The sequence below is a fragment of the Brienomyrus brachyistius genome, chromosome 10 (genome assembly GCF_023856365.1).
Source record: "Brienomyrus brachyistius isolate T26 chromosome 10, BBRACH_0.4, whole genome shotgun sequence".
Lineage (NCBI taxonomy): Eukaryota > Metazoa > Chordata > Actinopteri > Osteoglossiformes > Mormyridae > Brienomyrus > Brienomyrus brachyistius.
In genome coordinates this window covers 11,812,832-11,829,572 of record NC_064542.1, presented here as the reverse complement: position 1 = coordinate 11,829,572, position 16,741 = coordinate 11,812,832, and the positions used below count along the sequence as shown (strand labels likewise).

The 16,741-nt window shown below is 42.2% G+C and overlaps 1 protein-coding gene across 3 annotated transcripts; it reads right to left on the bottom strand.

The window, feature by feature from the left end:
- Positions 1-50: 50 nt before the first annotated feature.
- Positions 51-16,654, bottom strand: LOC125750135 (RNA-binding protein 20-like). 3 transcript variants are annotated; one of them, XM_049027531.1, is made up of 20 exons: positions 16,173-16,654; positions 15,923-15,970; positions 12,908-14,749; positions 12,513-12,574; positions 12,367-12,405; positions 12,161-12,237; positions 11,076-11,122; positions 10,836-10,952; positions 10,551-10,676; positions 8,890-9,006; positions 8,674-8,798; positions 7,872-8,505; positions 7,337-7,457; positions 7,161-7,186; positions 6,907-7,038; positions 6,413-6,543; positions 5,015-5,390; positions 4,207-4,357; positions 1,033-1,154; positions 51-430 (listed from the first exon to the last, which is right to left on the bottom strand). In XM_049027531.1, exons 3-20 carry the CDS (start codon positions 14,723-14,725, stop codon positions 368-370), a joined length of 4,284 nt encoding a protein of 1,427 aa, XP_048883488.1. In that variant the 5' UTR covers positions 14,726-14,749; positions 15,923-15,970; positions 16,173-16,654; the 3' UTR covers positions 51-367. The 3 variants fall into 3 exon arrangements, with proteins under 3 accessions (XP_048883488.1, XP_048883487.1, XP_048883489.1); XM_049027530.1 differs by lacking the exon at positions 15,923-15,970; XM_049027532.1 differs by lacking the exons at positions 12,908-14,749; positions 15,923-15,970.
- Between the last annotated feature and the right edge of the window lie 87 nt (positions 16,655-16,741).

The following is a 16,741-nucleotide window of genomic DNA, read 5'->3' as shown; positions in this document are numbered from 1 at the left end:
ATCTTCGGCTTGTATGGGGTTCTCAAAGATGCGTGTGTTTCATAAACAAATCCAAATAAACAGATTTATTGAGTCACATGTGCAAGAGATTTTGTACTCTTCATAATAACAGTTATGTACACGATAAGGAATTGGGGAACATTACAGATCTCGAACTACCAAATTTTTAACTTTTTAAAACTTAGTACCCCATAATACAAAAAATTTACAGAAAATAGAAAAAACAAACAAAAGTTCTTTAACAATAGATCTCAAATAAAGTTTATGAAAACAATTTTGTTCTATCCCCTGGGATGCAGTATCTTGCTCGCATTGAAGTTCTGCAGGGTTCTTCGGGTTTCCTCACTACAATAGCAGACAGACCAAACTACTTTGGCGACTTCTCCATATTGAGTGGGAGTCCTGAGGTGGTGCCACGCTCCAAGTGTACCTAGAACACAGAACCGGAGGAATGGGACAGGCACAGTAGAAGCAGGAGGTGCAGCTGTTCTTGCCCCTGGAGGGGGAGCCACTTGCGTACCCTGAAATCCTGGCTGAAATACGACGAATTTCATATTATTTTGTGTAAAGCTCTCCTAGCATGACAGGTTAAAAAATACTTTTGCCTTTTTAAAGCTTTTCAGTTATATTTTTAGGTGATATTTAGGTGTATCAAACTGTTTCATTTTATTTTATTAATCTACAGCAGGGGTGGCCAATCTTACCCAGAAAGGGCTGCTGTGTGTGCAGGTTTTCGCTGCGACTCCCTAATTAGATAACTAATTAGAGGATTGATTGGCTGAAGAGTCCTCACTGCTGGGTAGGAGCAGCTGACCTAAAGGTTACCCCAAAAACCCGCACACACATCGGCCCTTTGCGGATAAGATTGGCCACCCCTGATCAACAGCATGTGTATGATGTCCTGCTTCTTTAACTTTACCAAGCTGCTTTTCTGTATGACACCTTGGTCCCAACAACAGCAGCAGTCACAGATACCAGGAGCAGTACACACCCTCAGCGTCACACGGGGGAGTACAGATTCTGACAGTTCACCTTCAGTTTCTCGTAGTGAGAGCGACTGCTGCAATGCTCATTCTTCGCTTCATCTTCACTGGTGTAGATGGCATTGCAGAGTCTGCAGATGTAGCAGACAACAGGGTGCACAAATTCTTGGCCTGCAACCAAAGGGCAACATGGTCCTCAGAAGGCACACAGATCCTGATTTTACACTGAGCTGCTTCTAGCAGAAATCAGACTGACATAAAAACTGGAATCAGTTCTAACTACCACCCATGCATGCTCAGTTTAAAAACAGTATTAAACTTCTATATCTATACAAAACAGACAATTTCTTTATGTCCACATTGTTTGCTATTACTGGCTGTAGCGTAGGACTGGGTGATAAGATCTCAAATCAACATCACGATTAATTGAACATTTTACCTCCATTACGATTAAATGAACGATTATTTGTGCTTTTTTTGTTTGTTTTTTTTGCCCTTGTATTTCATTGACAAGGTTTGTACTGTAAATAGGCTCAGCTATTAAAGCTGGGATATTTTTTCTAATGAAAGACTGTATATCTGTATGATTTTAACATAACTGAAGGAATCACACACAGATGATTCATTTATGGTTATTCATTGAATATTTAGAGAAACTGAAATCAAACCACAAATCACTTGAAATGAGACCACCGTATGAAAAAGGTCATACTTTAGTTGTAATATAAAAAACTAAGTTCCCCAAAACTATAAAATAAATAGTTTGCATTTCTTGCAAACAAAATAAACCATTTATAGGGATCACGTCTGTCTGGGTGAAGTAGATCACTATAAGCAGGTGATCAACATAACCCATTTATTTTCCCTTATTTGTCAGGCAGATTATCATCTAATTGACATTTGTATATTTATTACAGAAATATAAGGTAATTATATAACAGTATTGCTGTTTACTAAATTTTACTGACTCTTTCAAAACACAGTACAGCTGTTTCAAACGCTTTTCAAATTACAGTATCACAAATTAAATTACTGAACTGTGTATAATTCAAATATGCGACAATACAGTATAGTACTGTACATAAAATACAGCTTATTGTATTTTTGCTATTGCATCATGTTAGCTCATTTTTGGCAGTTCATCATAAATTTTGACAAGTCTGTATTCATAATTGAGAGAAAACGACTTTCTTTCTTCCCGTCATGTTTTCTATGCATGCAGCATTAGCCTCGGGTAGTCAGCCAGAAGCAGATCAACAGGTTACAGCAAGGCAGTAAGGAAGTAAGGCAATCAAAAAACAAATTACTGCAGTTTTAATTATTCCATATCTTGTCATGTTTTAAAAGACTCAGACTTTTAAACTACTAGATTACTATAAGCAAATTATTTAAGCAGTATTTACACAGGAATGATTCTGTCCTAAGATTTTTGATCCATATAAGCAGTTGATTACTATATCCGTGATCACTATGAGCAGTTTCCACTATATTTTAAATCTTGCTTTGTTTAAACTGATTGGTGGTATTACTGTTGGTAGCGTGACAGTTTTTCCGCAGTGTTTACATTTGACCTCTTTTTTGTTCGTTGTCATCTTCACTAAAGCCTCAATGTGTCCAAACGACAGACATGGCATTTTTGTTTGGTACAAGCTGCTTGAGATGCTCAGTCGGCTCTGCAGTCAAAATCCTGAGTTCTGCAGGAGAATAATATGGACTACAAGCACAACAAGCATTACATGAACTGAGCAGCACAGAGAAAAAGTTTCTATTCTTATTTTGCATGCATGCAATCCTTAGCAGCCGTACTGGAGGTCATAGGTGCAGTCTGGGGAAAGCCTGAGCCACCTCTCCACAACGCTCATCTATGAATCAGCAAAGCAAGCAGCCAATTGCCTAAACACAAGTACGTCTTGCATTCACCACAGTCCATTGTTTAGCACTCTGCCCTACTTTTACAAGGTTGTGTCATTACACACTGTAACTTTTGTTTAATGTTTGTTCATGAATTGATTTTCCATTTGTTCACCTTCCAGTCACTTGTCCTGCTCAGGGCCTGGATACTATGGCTACACGGTATCATGCTGAGATTATATGCTGCATGTGCAATAATCACCATTAGATGTCAGGTGTAAACATTTATCTGGATTTCAGCTTTTCGGTACTATACAAACATACAAAGCACACATACAAAAGCGATAAAAATGAAATAAATGACAATCCCACACTCCAAAGACAGAGCAGACACACATGCACCACCTTTAAGTCTCGCTATAATTTCCTTTTTAAGTTCTACTCTCACTACTTTCCTCTTTGGTTTGCTACTATCACTGCTCACTTTCTAATGGCCATGATTACTGTATCACTAAATGTACTGTAGGTAAAGCACAAAAAAATATTACACCGAACACAGGAACACAGCTTTCACATGTCGAACTCGGTCGAGAGGCACAGTGAGACTGAGTGCGATTCATGGGCATCAGCGTCCCAGCAGCTCCGTCTGCCTTTGTTTCAGCTCATCAGCCGAGTCTCGATCCGTACAAGTTTTAGCTTTAGTTTTTTTTTTTTTTTTTTGTCGTGTTCCGAGTTTTCGGTTCAGTTACGGTTATATTTTTCTCGACCAACCCGTTTGAGGTCCAAATTGGTGCCGTTGAACGCATCTCGATTCATACAAGTTTTAGTAGGAATGGAGAAGTTCCAAGATTTAGGTCGAAGTACAAGTCGAAAAAAAAGACAACAGAGTTGGTCGAGTCAAGAGGCGTTTGAGTTCCAAGGTTCCACTGTAACTTTAAATATCAATGAAAGGCGTATTGTGACACCAAAAAGTTAGTAATTTGTATAAATTGGGCATACCCTTATATCTAATAAACGTGTTGTACTTTAAACTGAAAAAAGTACTGCTACATCATCAATGTCTTTTTACCTTGTTTGCCCAAAATATCTCCTCTTTTAAAGGATGTGGCTGCTGAGCTGTCCTTTTCTTCACTGCCACTTCAGTGACTATAGTGTTGTGATATCGTTCAGCCCCACATGGAACCTATCCCAGGCAGCACACAGCCAGGCTGCATGCTGCACAGAATACTAGTTTGTTGACTTTTTATTGCCATCTTTCACATTACTCAGGTTCCACCCCACACACCCTCTATTCACACACTGACTAGCTAGCAGGTAGAACGTTAAATGCCACAGAACCTTCGAGCACCTCTCTCGGTCCAGGCTAACTTACCCAAGGGGGTGTGAGGCTGGTATGGTACAAAGGGGTTAGCGGGAGGCTCTGCTGTTGGCTCTGGCTTGTCCTTCGCTTTATCCTCTGTGGTGTGACCCTCCCCCTCTGGCCTGTCTCTGGCCTGTGTTATGGGGCTCTTAGGGCTGGGAATCTGGAAGGTGTTCTGTGCATCAGTCACAGCTAATGCACCTCCCCAATCTTTTTACCAGAGAAATCTTAATTCAAAACCCAACACAGACTAAAAACTCAGGTCACAAGTCCAGGCCCTTAAAAACTACTGCACAAGTGTAAATAAATGTGACAGATCTTCATTTGGAAAAAGGCATAATTATATGAAAACATATGCAGCTCTCAGCAGTCTGCCGTGAGCTTGGTTATGCCATTTCCATGAGGATTATACAACATAGACATTAACGAACTACAACCTTTCTGCTTCTGTAGCCTTGATCAATGTATATAAATTGTTTCACTAAAACATGTTCATGGGCATCTTACAAAAATGTTCTGAGGGCAGAAAGAAAAATTATTGGTTCAGAGAGATAATCACTCAGATTGTAGAGGAGGTGGGTTTAAGCAACTAGAGGATGTGGCACCAACCAATCGGATGTCTTGGTCCCGCCTTCTCTAGTTGCTTGGACCCATTTTCACTACAATCTGATTGGTTATCTCACTGACCCAATCATTAATCATTAAATAATACTCCCAGGACCCTAAAATATCCACACAGGACTTGGAAAAACTATGAAATCCATTTAAAATGAGATAGATTCAGTTTAATTTTTACTTCCCAGGGAACGGCTCATCTCACCTGCTGCATGTCCCTCCCACCATCCAGGCAGTCAGAGGGCTGGCTGGCCTTTGTCTCAGAATCCACTGTAATTAAATTAACCTCCTTCTGGCTGCTGCTCCTCTGCTGCTTCTCCTTCAGCTTTTCCTGCTGCTGCTGTTGGGGCTGTTGGTGCTGCTTTTGGGGCTGTTGTTGCTGCTGTTGGGGCAGTTGTTCATTGTGGGCCACAGGCTTCTTAGGTGATGCCTCTTCCTCCCGGATGCACTGTCTCTTAGCGGGCAGTTCCTCTTGGATCGCCGTGGACTTAGACGGTGAGCCAGAATAGCCCGTCTCCCTTCTGCTCTTCATCCTCTGCTCTGTCCTACTCTCCCCCTCCTCTTCACGGTCAGGACTCCACCTGTGGATGCAACAGCACACACCCTGAAAAACCAAGCAGATTCCTAGCCAGGCTGCCCCCTCCCTGCAAAGCCTTGTATGAACCCGCCCAAGGACAGTAGTACAGTGGAAACTGCCTTTAGTGATCACGTCTGTCTGGGTGAAACTGATCACTATAAGCGGATGATCATTAAAACCAATATATTTCTTCTACTTTATGTCTCAGGTAGACTGCTATCTAATTGACATTTGTATATCTATTTCATGAATATAAAGTAATAAAACAGACAGAGTCCTTTACTTAATTTTTACTGACAGTACAGCCGTTTCAAACACTTTTCAAATTACAGTACTGTACAAATTTAATTACTGTGTATAATTCGAATACGCTATAACACAGTACTGTACTGTAAATAATATTCAATTCAATTTTATTTATACAGCGCATTTTTCCAAAGTTACATTGTCTAGTTTTTGGCAATGTGTCACAAGCTTTGATGAATCTATATTTGTCACTGAGAGAAAATGACTTTTTCCCCATAATGTTTTCTGTGCACTATGCACTGCAGGCATCTAACCAAAAGCAGACTGGTTACCGCAAAGCAATGTAAGGCTATGAAAGTAAAAGAAAAAAACTAAAAAAAACAGTTTTAATTTTTTCCATACGTTACCATGCTTAAAAAGACCCAAAATAAACACTGTAATAAACACTACTTGATTACTATAAGTGAATTATTTAAGGAGTATTTGTACAGGAATGATTCTGTCCCAAGCTTTTTGATCTATATAAGCAGTTGATCACTATAACCATGATCACTATAAGTGATTTCCACTGTTTGTGCATATAGATACACCCATCAGTAGATAAACCTTCCACAATTCAAAAAGACTAAAACTTTGGTCTACAGCACCATGCAGTTGACTGCCAGGTATGGCATTTGAACCAGTGCCCTTCTGACATTGGGACAGAGGCCTAACCTGCAGGGCAGACTTTGAGAATTATCCTTTCTCTAAATGGTTCTCTCTCTCTCCCCAAGCACTCACCCCCTTGTCAGTGTCAGGTACTTCCTTGACAGCTGGAAGACCAGAGGGCAGCCACGTATCTCCGTCCGCCTCAGCACCAGCTCCTTAACTGCTCTCTGGGCTTCCTCGTGTGTCTCCATTTCGATGAAGCCCTGGTCCAGAGTCAGAAATGCTTTGAGTACAGATCTTAACCACGCTAGCTTGGAAGAGCTAAGAAGGTCATGCAAAATTCCTCTCTGGAAACAAATACAGTTTTTGAAGCATGCATCAGATGTACATAATGCCTGTGAGAAGTTACCAGATACCTTCTTGTGGCAACTGGCATTGACTGAAGGGGCAACTTCTTACTGCTAGAGACCCACTTGAAGGAACCCTTGGCTGGTTCACCCTCCCACTCAAACCAGAGAAGCCAGCTCTCTTTAAAACCCACAAAAATGCCATTTTTACTGGTAGGACTATGTGAGAAGCTCCCCATCTGTCCATCATTTTCCTTGTATCTGCGAATCTCTAAGCACCTCTTTCCGAGTACGAATCAGGAAGTAGCGCTTCACCGTCCCGAAACCCTTCACAATCTTCACAAACTGTGAATCGGTGTAGTATGTTTTGGGAAGGTTTTTGATGTAGATCACTTTCCCGTTGAAATACTCCTGAGAAGTAAATGCAAGGTGGGATTTTAGCAATAAAGTAAACAAACAAACAAAAAAATTATTCTTCGGCAGAAATAAAATGGCATTTAGCAACATTATTATTAGTATTTTAACAAACTGACCTCAGCGTCATCCTTGGAGGTTTCTTCTGCAAAACAAATACTTGGGAGTTACAATTTGTCCAAGAAATTTGTGCAATACCCACCATGTGCATCATTACTTACAGCAGACTTTGGAAAACATGCAAGCCAACATATACACCCCTACATTCACGGAACATGGCTTGAAGCCGGTGTACCTGCCACTTCTTCAGAATCATGCATCGATACAGGTTCCTCCTCAAGTTCTTCTTCATCTTCCTCCTCAAGCTCGTCCAGAGTAATGCACTGTTCCAGGCTCTCAGGGAAGCCAGGCTCCTCCTGTGAGTGAAGGCCAATAAAACGTCAGTACAGCGATGTCATGATGATGCAATAGACGTATGTCATGACAAATTATCAGCCCTTCGAACAGCAAAAGCCTAAGAAATGACTTATTCTTTAGGAATCAAATATTTTAGCTGACAGCCTTATGTTGATGTCAGCCATCAATATGATTCATGTAATGAGAGGTAAGGAAATACTGTACTAAAAATGTAGGGGATATTTTTACAGGATGTATTTAAGGTTGGCGGGTTGCACGTTGCCATGTGTGCTATTCACAATATTTGCCTGGATGTTTAGCACCTCTCAGACAGCATATAAACATAAACATTAGCTCCCAATTTTGTAATTGATTCTACTGGTGTCTAAAATCTAGATTTAAAAATCTTGAAAAAAAATATAATAAGGATATACCTCCTCAATGGCTATTTGTACATGAGCCGGCATTCCGCTTGCTGAAGTTGCATCACTGGGATCTTCTGTTTGAAGCTCTAGTGACTCATAGCTCAATGTTGTAACATCGGTAGTCTGTTTGTCCCCAGGCTGGAAGTCTGAGGATTTGGCCTCCACAGGATCAACCTTTACATCTTCCCTGCATTCTCCTCTGGGCTCTGCTTCCTCCACCGAATTTTTGCCTTCCAATTCTAGGAGAACCTCATCAGGTATCCCTTCCTCCTCATCCTCACCAATTACCTCCATGCCTTCAATGTCACTGTCCAGGTCACTGTGTCCTTCCCAGTTCCCTTCCCGACACTCTTGGTCCCTGTCTGGAGACGGTGAGTTTCCAGCATCCAGGCAACCCTCTGACTTCACAATGTCACTGTCATTGCCTTGGATTTCCAAAGGTGTCTCCTTGACTGAGTCTGCTGGAGTCTCTGCTTTAAACAGATGTGGGAGCTCAGTGGTGATGTCTGGAGGCTTGGAGCTATCCTCCATCTCACTGGACTTCCTCCTCGGGCTGGGAGACTTCCTCGGGCTGGGAGACTGCCTCCTACAGTATGAATTTAACGTCTCACTCCCTTCGGAATTCGTGTCAGGGCTCTCCTCTCTGGAGACAGGGGTTAGTAAGAGCCATTAATATATTAAGCAATCCTGAAAAACCAAGACTACGAACCACTATGAAAAACAGTGTGAACACTGATCAGGCACATTTTTCAGACACAAATTACAGAGCATTAAATTAAACAGCACGCAAAAGAAAAGCAATCAGCCTTACTTTAGAGTGCTGTACTCTGTCGAGTAGGAAACAAGGACGTTTTTGCCTTTCATCTTGAGAGGATGGGAGGCATAATGTCCCACCAGCTTGTCTGCGTCGTCTTTGTTTGTCATTTCCACAAACACCTAAAGAAAATGTAACAATAGTGATTCCATAGCACCACAAAGACGTCAATGAACAAGTGACCAATGAAGGTGATCGGAGCTGCCATTTTACCCGATTTGGCAGGAACAATGAGTGCTTCACTTGTCCAAAACGTTTCGCCATGGCGATCAGCTCTGCATTCTTTTCCTTCCCAGGGGGCAGCCGGGAGAAGCACACGACTCTAGAATTCTGAAAATCAGACCAGGCATAACATTCACTCATGGCCAAGTAAACTAACACCCAGCGACACATGAAGACTGCGGTTAAACACCAGGTGACCAGTGTCTCCTGAGTGCTGACCTTACGAGGGCTGATGCGGTGATTTAGCGTGACTCAACAACGCAATATACGGTGTGTGTGTGTGCATATTTGTAAATTACTTCATTTATCACAATTTTGTGCTATATAAATAAGCTTTATTGTTAGGCTGTTATTAGGTGTGATGCAGCTTTTTAATGAGTGATCTAGGGCCCGTCTGCAGTCCGAGATGTTGATCATAAATTAAAAGAAAATAATAATTCTAAAAAGCCATAAAACAATAAAAAAGCATACTGACATCCATGTCCGTACCTCTGTAAAGGTCCAATGATCGACATCTGTCACAGTCCTATATTAAAAATAAATTTAAATTGGGCAACCAGAAAAAATTACTCATTTACTCGGCGTCAGTGACATCATCCGTGATTACGTGTGGATTTCAACATTCAAATTTTAAGTACACACGATTCACTTTCGCTGAAATAATTTTCTGAATAAAGGATTATGACAGATATCGATCACTGGACCCTTATGGATTGAAACTCACCAGCACCCAATGCATACAGTTGGTGGGATTAAATACAGTCTTAGCTTCTGTTTTGGTATGAATTTATTTAACGAACCCTCATGTGAAAAAAATGAAAAAATCATGAGCGTAGCAGTTGTGGCGGTAGCCTGCTATCCCCCGCAGTTGGCTTGTCAGTAGCACGGTATTGCTATATTGCAGTTACTACGACAGCCAAGTACTTAGAGCACTGCCTTTTATGTCTACCTGCCCCTTCCACAATAAAATGCTCAAGGATCTACTTACAATTAAACTTAGGATTGTCTCAAGAAAATGAAATGTAAAGAGTCACGCTAGGTAAACGGCACGGGCACTCTGATTGGCCGGCAGTTACGCGGCTCCATACGTAGCACATTCCCATGACCGTCATTAAAATCATCTGCCATTAGTGCCAGAGCAGCCTTCCTGTTGATTCGTACCAGACAGGATAGTCTTTGTTTACGTCCTGCATTGACCAGCCGCCAAACATCCTTTTGACAGATTGTGGTCTTTCCCCACCTCAGGACCCTCTCAGTAGGTGCTCACCACGGCTGGCCGTCATCGCCCCGCAAACCTTGCAGTTTCTGAGATGCTCTGACCCAGTCACTTGGTCATAATCATCTGGCCCATATCAAGGTCACTTAAGTCTCTCCCCCTACCTACTTCTTCTGCATTAAACACATCAACTAAGGCTACCAAATGCTCGCTTACCATCTAACATAACCCTGACCTAGAAACACACAATTTTTGCCAGATAGTCATGGTTATTTGTTAAAATATGTTCTTTATTAAACATTAGGATGACGGCAAGAAGAAGGCAAACTCAAAAGTGAACAAGTCGTTTTCCATTTTCAAGAAGAATAAGACCAATTTCAGAGACAGGCAACATATCTGGATGTGCAAGAACAGGAAAATGAGACGCCCTATTTACCTGGGAAAATGTATACGTGGCAGACAGATTAAACTGGACTTGGCTGCCATGCACCATAGCTGGATTCTTGGTGAAGAACTTCACAATGTCTTCTGACTGGTGGAAAGTCTTCATCTCCAAGAAAGCCTGAAAGTTGAGAAGTTACTCCATAAGCCAAGCAAACTGACCTGCACGCATCTCATCACAGTGATGTGAGGATTTGCATTTAAAAAATGAATGAATAAAAATTCATCCAACAGTTCACTGAAACGGGGTAAGAACAGTCATGATTCCAGTCACACGCACCTTTGTTGGGAATACTGAAACATTTACTACGCTCCCAAATGGTTGAACCAGCTTCATAAGGTAGCTCTCATCCACAGCATCAGGTGGGAATTTCACACGGATTACTTTACTTCTCTCCTAGATAAATGAAATAAAGGGAGTGGATCTCAAATTAACTCAGAAGAGGCAGGCAAAGGATTAGCCTCATTGCAATTAGCACTTAGCTTTCTCGAAATAAGATCAATTGAAAAGGAAACCTACCTCATCCTTCCCAGGCCGCCATTTTTCACCACTGATGGGTCTTGCAGCTTTAAAAAAAGAAAAAGTACATGACTGTCCTGAACGCTGTCATTTACAGGATAGCCTGAGCCTCTTCACAGGATAATCCATGTATTCACTTTGATTTGTCTCCTGCAGCTAAGCAAGGGCTGCCAGTTTCCCGTCAGTTACAAGTTCCTCACCTGTGGGCTATTTAGCAGGGCTGCTCAAATATGACAAAAAAACCATAATCACAATTATTTTGGTTGATAGTTTGGTTCATTGAGGGGGTGGCATGGTGGTGCAGTGGTTAGCACTGTTGCCTCACACCTTTGGGACCCGGGTTCAAGGCTCCGCCTGGGTTACGTGTGTGGAGTTTGCATGTTTTCCCCATGTCGTCGTGGGGTTTCCTCCGGGTACTCCGGTTTCCCCCCACAGTCCAAAGACATGCTGAGGCTAGTTGGAGTCGCTAAATTGCCCGTAGATGTGCACGTGTGAGTGAATGGTGTGTGAGTGTGCCCTGCGATGGGCTGGCCCCCCATCCTGGGTTGTTCCCTGCCTCATGCCCATTGCTTCCGGGATAGGCTCCAGACCCCCCGCGACCCAGTAGAATAAGCAGTTTGGAAAATGGATGGATCGATTACTCATTGACTTTTGAAATATCATGCATTTTGGAGCTTTTACAAAACTTGTCTTTTCAACAGTGCATTTCCTTGATTTGTCTGAAAAACAAATAAAAAAGGGTCTGCAAAAGGGAGCACTTTATGTATGACGCAAGACAAAATGGGAACATCACTGCAGAACTAAAGGAGGCACAATAATAATTGTGTCTCAATTATTTGATAACCGTCGAAAGCCAAAACCATATTTAAAATATAAATTTGATTAATTGCCCAGTGCTACTATTTAGTGGGATACAATCTGGAGGACGACACGTCAACCCAAAACTTGCCTAGCCTTATACATGATGAATTATTATAGCTTATCAGATATAGAACTCAATGTTATTATTCTGGATAACTGGAAATGCCTGTATTGTGGGAATAACAGAAAAGTCATTCATTTAAAAGATGAAAGCAGACGTTTACCTGGGGGTTGAGCAGATCCATGTCTATTCCTTTCAGTTGTGTCCACCTCCCTCTTTGCCCCCAACTGTCTATGATCCCTACAAGAAATGAGATCATATTCACAAGTCAGCCAGTGTGTGGCAGCATTAGACTTATACCACATACCCAGCAGAGCTGGTTACAGGCAGATTCTTGCTAAATCGGTAATACTCAACACCAACACTTACCCTTTGGCTGAGTCACTCCGACAGTCCCAGTCTGGGTACCTTCAAAGTCATGCAAAGAGAAAGGTTAATGCCTTTACCTGTTCACAGTTTCCAGTAAAGTAACACATCACCAAAGTACATTAAATGGATGATGAAAATATACTTACATCTGAAGCAGCTTAAGCTGACTGTCTGCATGCTGAGACCCATTTATGTGTGAAGTCCAAACCTTAGGGAGGGAAAAGAATTACTGAAAAATATAGCAGTTTTGGGATGTATTAAGCCTAGCTGTTTTAAATATTTGACTTTGTAAAACAAAAAAAATACTATACCTACTTGCCAATGTCAAGGTCAATCAGACTTGCATGTCACAATGCTTACTCACGCACATACCAAAATTTTACTCACTGTGACAGGCCACAGTGGAAAACCTACCTGATTAAAATCGGCCTCAAAGTGACATGAGAGGGGAAGGTCAAAGTTACAAGCAAGAAGAACCAAGGGCATGAGATGTGCTTCCTGCTTGAGGCAGAGAAACAGGAACGTGGGCACCCTGACTTACCCTTTCGGAGAGCATGACGATATCACAGAGAGAGCATGCGTAAGGAAACGCTTGGGGCATCACGCCGTGGAATTCGTCCGCCTCTTGTTTGGAGGGATGCCTAGGGAGGTTGTCAACTTTCTTTGTACAGGCCATTGCCAAGTTTCGATCTCTTTCTACTTCCCAGTGATCAGTGGAAGACTCCTGGACATACCCAGCTCTTGTGCTGCCTTCCAAGCTTCTTTGGTCAGTGGATGGCTCTTGGTGTATTCCAGCTCTTCTGTTTCTGTCTATACTTTTATAATCAACTAAATGTTCACGACTACTTCCCACTCTTGAGGATCTCTCTACATCCTGGTAATCAAAATTATGTTCACAACTATTTCCCATTGTTGAGGTTCTGTCTACAACGTGGTAATCAACTAAACGTTCACGACTGTTTCCCACCCTTCCAGCTCTGTCTACATCTTGGTAATTGACAAAACGTTCATGACTATTTCCCTCTCTGGAGACCCTGTCTTCATTCTGGTAATTGACTAAACGTCCACGACTGTTCCCCGGCCTCGTAGCTCTGTTCACATCCTGATAATCGACTAAACGTTCACGTTGGTTTCCCGCCCTCGTGGCTCTGTCTACATCCTGATAATTAACTAAATGTTCACGACTATTTCCAGCTGCTGTAGCTCTGTCTACATCTCGATAATGAACTAAACGTTCACGACTGTTTCCTACTCTCATAGCTCTGTCTACATCATGGTAATCACCTAAACGTTCATGACCATGTCCTGCCCCCGTGGCTCTGTCTGCATCCCGATAATGAACTAAACGTTCACGGCTGTTTCCAGCCCTCACAGCTCTGTCAATATCCTGATTATCAACTAAACGTTCCCGACTATTTCCTGACCTCGTGGTTCTGTCTACATCCTGATATTTGACTAATGGTTCACGACTATTTCCCGCTCTCGGGGCTCGGTCTACATCCTGATATTTAACTAAATGTTCACGACTATTTCCCGCCCTCGTGGCTCCGTCTACATTCTGATAATCTTCTGAACATTCAAGACTGTTTCCCACCCTTGTAATTCTGTCTACATCCTGATGACTGCCTCCTTCTCTTGGCACGTTATCTTTCCCGCAGTACTTGGCTGTGTTCCACCCACTCCCAGCTCTAATACTTCTGTCTCTTCTAGGGTAATCTGAAGTCCTGTCCCCACCATTCCCAGTTCTCATGCTGTTGGATGGCCTCTCATGGCTTCTACCTTGTTCATCCCTAGGATGGCTATAATTATAGTCCCCCACATAGCTAGACTTGGAATTAAGTGGTTCCTGTGGTAAAAGGCTAGACTGACTGGGTGGGGGGCATCGATCCTGCCAGTTCTCAGTCTGTTCTCCTGATGGTGGGTATAATGGCCTAAGTGGAGGGTTTGCATCAGGGCAAAAATCAGTTCTGCCCTGACATGTATCCTTTGGGGGTGCGTTGGACAACACAGACTGTGCAGATTGGCTCCCTGTCTTTTTCTCCTTTATCTCCATGAGCAAATGTGGGAGTGTCTCCACGGTGATCAGGTTGTCAGGCATCCCAGCAAGCAGAGAGAGGTCTTCAGGATCCAGCCCACAGCTGGCCAGAAGGGTCAAAGCGTTTTCAACAGTCGAGGATCTCTGGGAGCAGTAAGACTCCAGGGCACTTCTTGAGGATGAGAAAGCGGACACTGTGCGAGTAGAAGACTCTTGAGAAGTTCTATAAGCATCATGCTCTCCCAGATGTGTAGGTTCAGAAGAAGGAAAGGGGCCTGGTGGAGATTTTAAGTCCTTTGAAGAGCCTCTATATGGGTAAGACATGTTGGTGGAGAACGTACCGGTTCTCTGTGGAAATAGTAATAATGTTACCAATGATGAAATGAGGAGGAGTCTTTCCTGAGAGTAGCATACCAAAAGGAATTTTTCTCAAGCAGGACTTCAGGGACAAATATACTTGTAGTGTTTTAAGCAATGTAAATGTAATTCAGGAATAAATACACTTTCAAATATGCCCATGGTAGCAGCTGAGTATGAAAGTTATTGGGATTATTTATATTTATATATATTTATATATTTGATTCCGCAGGGTTCTTAGCATGGATGTTGATTCGTTTTTATATAATTGCATACATAGTTTTGTTTGTTATCCAGCTAATCACTGTGTAGTTGCAATTCCACATCCAGACCTTACAGCTTTGCGAGATCAATACTTAAGCGGTTATTTTAAATGAGTAAACTATGGGTGGTTCGAAGTCGTCAGAAATGAACAGCAATGAGGTCTTTCGTGATCATTTTATCGGTAAAATACATATACGTTTACAAAATGTAATAATTACCAAAAAAACAATTAATATACAAGCTACGACATTTTCTGCATTGTTACTGCGCACAGATGCAGCTTCGCACCGAATTGTGGCAATTGCCAGGGGACAATACAAAATGAAACTCGACGAAGGAGAAAACAGAAAATTACGGTTTCCTTTCACCTTCGGTAGTAGGCGGCAATAACTTGACAGGCAACAGCATAACATACGACCAGCGGATGACAACTCATTCATTCTGCTCAAATCACTCCCTACATTCACCGTGATTTTTCATTATATATATATGTGTGTGTGTGTGTGTGTGTGTAATATATATATATATATATATATACACGTGTCAGGTTCACTCGTACGACGCTACTAGTAGCAGTAGAATTTGCGATCAACTGTTCATTTTCTGCCGGCAAATTTCTAGGGTCTTCAATATTAGCTGACGAACGAGTCATAGGATTTATGGCTGATTATGTTCAAAGCGCTGTATGGGTGTTTCATTCTTATATAACGTGCATCAAACGATTAGGTTTTTGGATGACAACTACACAGCGGTTTACGTCCACCCAGGTAGCCAGTTATTAAATCCTGTGTTCATCAATCAATATTTGTACATGACCGTTCTTGTGTTGTACATTGCTGAAGTACAGTTCCAACGCCCCAGAACAGAATTACGGACGGTAAAAAAAGAAAATAAACAAACCCTGGTTCTTGCCCAGCCTCAAAAGTCAAGGGACGCAGCAGTTGCATCCTAGTCAACGAGAACAATCTAGTGATTCACTGCGTCCCAAGTTAGCAAAACCACTCTTGCCAAGAAAACAAGTACGTTCTTGGTGTTGATAAACAGCCCATGTATATGACTTTCAGTTTGAGACGCTATGACAGCGTACCTACGCAGGGTTATAAAACGTCAGTTTGCGGCTCGTTATAGAGCGAGGGGTTCAGGTTCTTACCGTAAAGAAAGCGCTCGGACCTGCTCACAACGCAGCGGATGAGACTATTGAACTATCGCCGATGGTAGATTGCTAAGCAGAAAGGTTTGTTATGTATGGGTGACGCGACAGCGGCCACCGTATGCGTCATCTTACTTCTATGGTCTCTCCAATAGCGGGCAACGCGGCCCTCAGCAGAGCGCCATCTTCAGGCGGGGAGGTACATAGACACGGCTTGAACAGCTGTTGGACCCTGTCATGATTTGCCGTTTCAGGGTCCGGGTGACAGTTGTGATACCTGCTGTATCAATGAATACTGTGTAGAATCTGCACTGTAACACGACAGGGAGAGATGTAAAGGTTTTTTTGGCTGTTTCACATCAGTCCACATCAGCCTCTTGTTCTTTCGCTCCTTTAATACTACATTATTATTCTGCAGATTACAGTAGAATCTTTTTTTCCCCAAATTTGTACCACTTTTAATTCACACAACTGCTAAATAAGTAACCAGATGTGAAGATGATGCCCACTTCAGCATCCCACGGGACTGCTGACAGGTTTTTGGTGATCATCTACAACTTTGGTATCAA

Bases quoted from the DNA above. Each gene is read 5' to 3' on its own strand.
- LOC125750135 (XM_049027531.1), bottom strand. From the start codon at position 14,725: ATGTCTTACCCATATAGAGGCTCTTCAAAGGACTTAAAATCTCCACCA. The intron at 9,007-10,550 runs GTAAATAGGGCG...TCTGATTTTCAG, and splicing joins CCACGTATACATTTTCCCAG to AATTCTAGAGTCGTGTGCTT. The intron at 7,458-7,871 runs GTATATCCTTAT...CTTCACTCACAG, and splicing joins TACAAATAGCCATTGAGGAG to GAGGAGCCTGGCTTCCCTGA.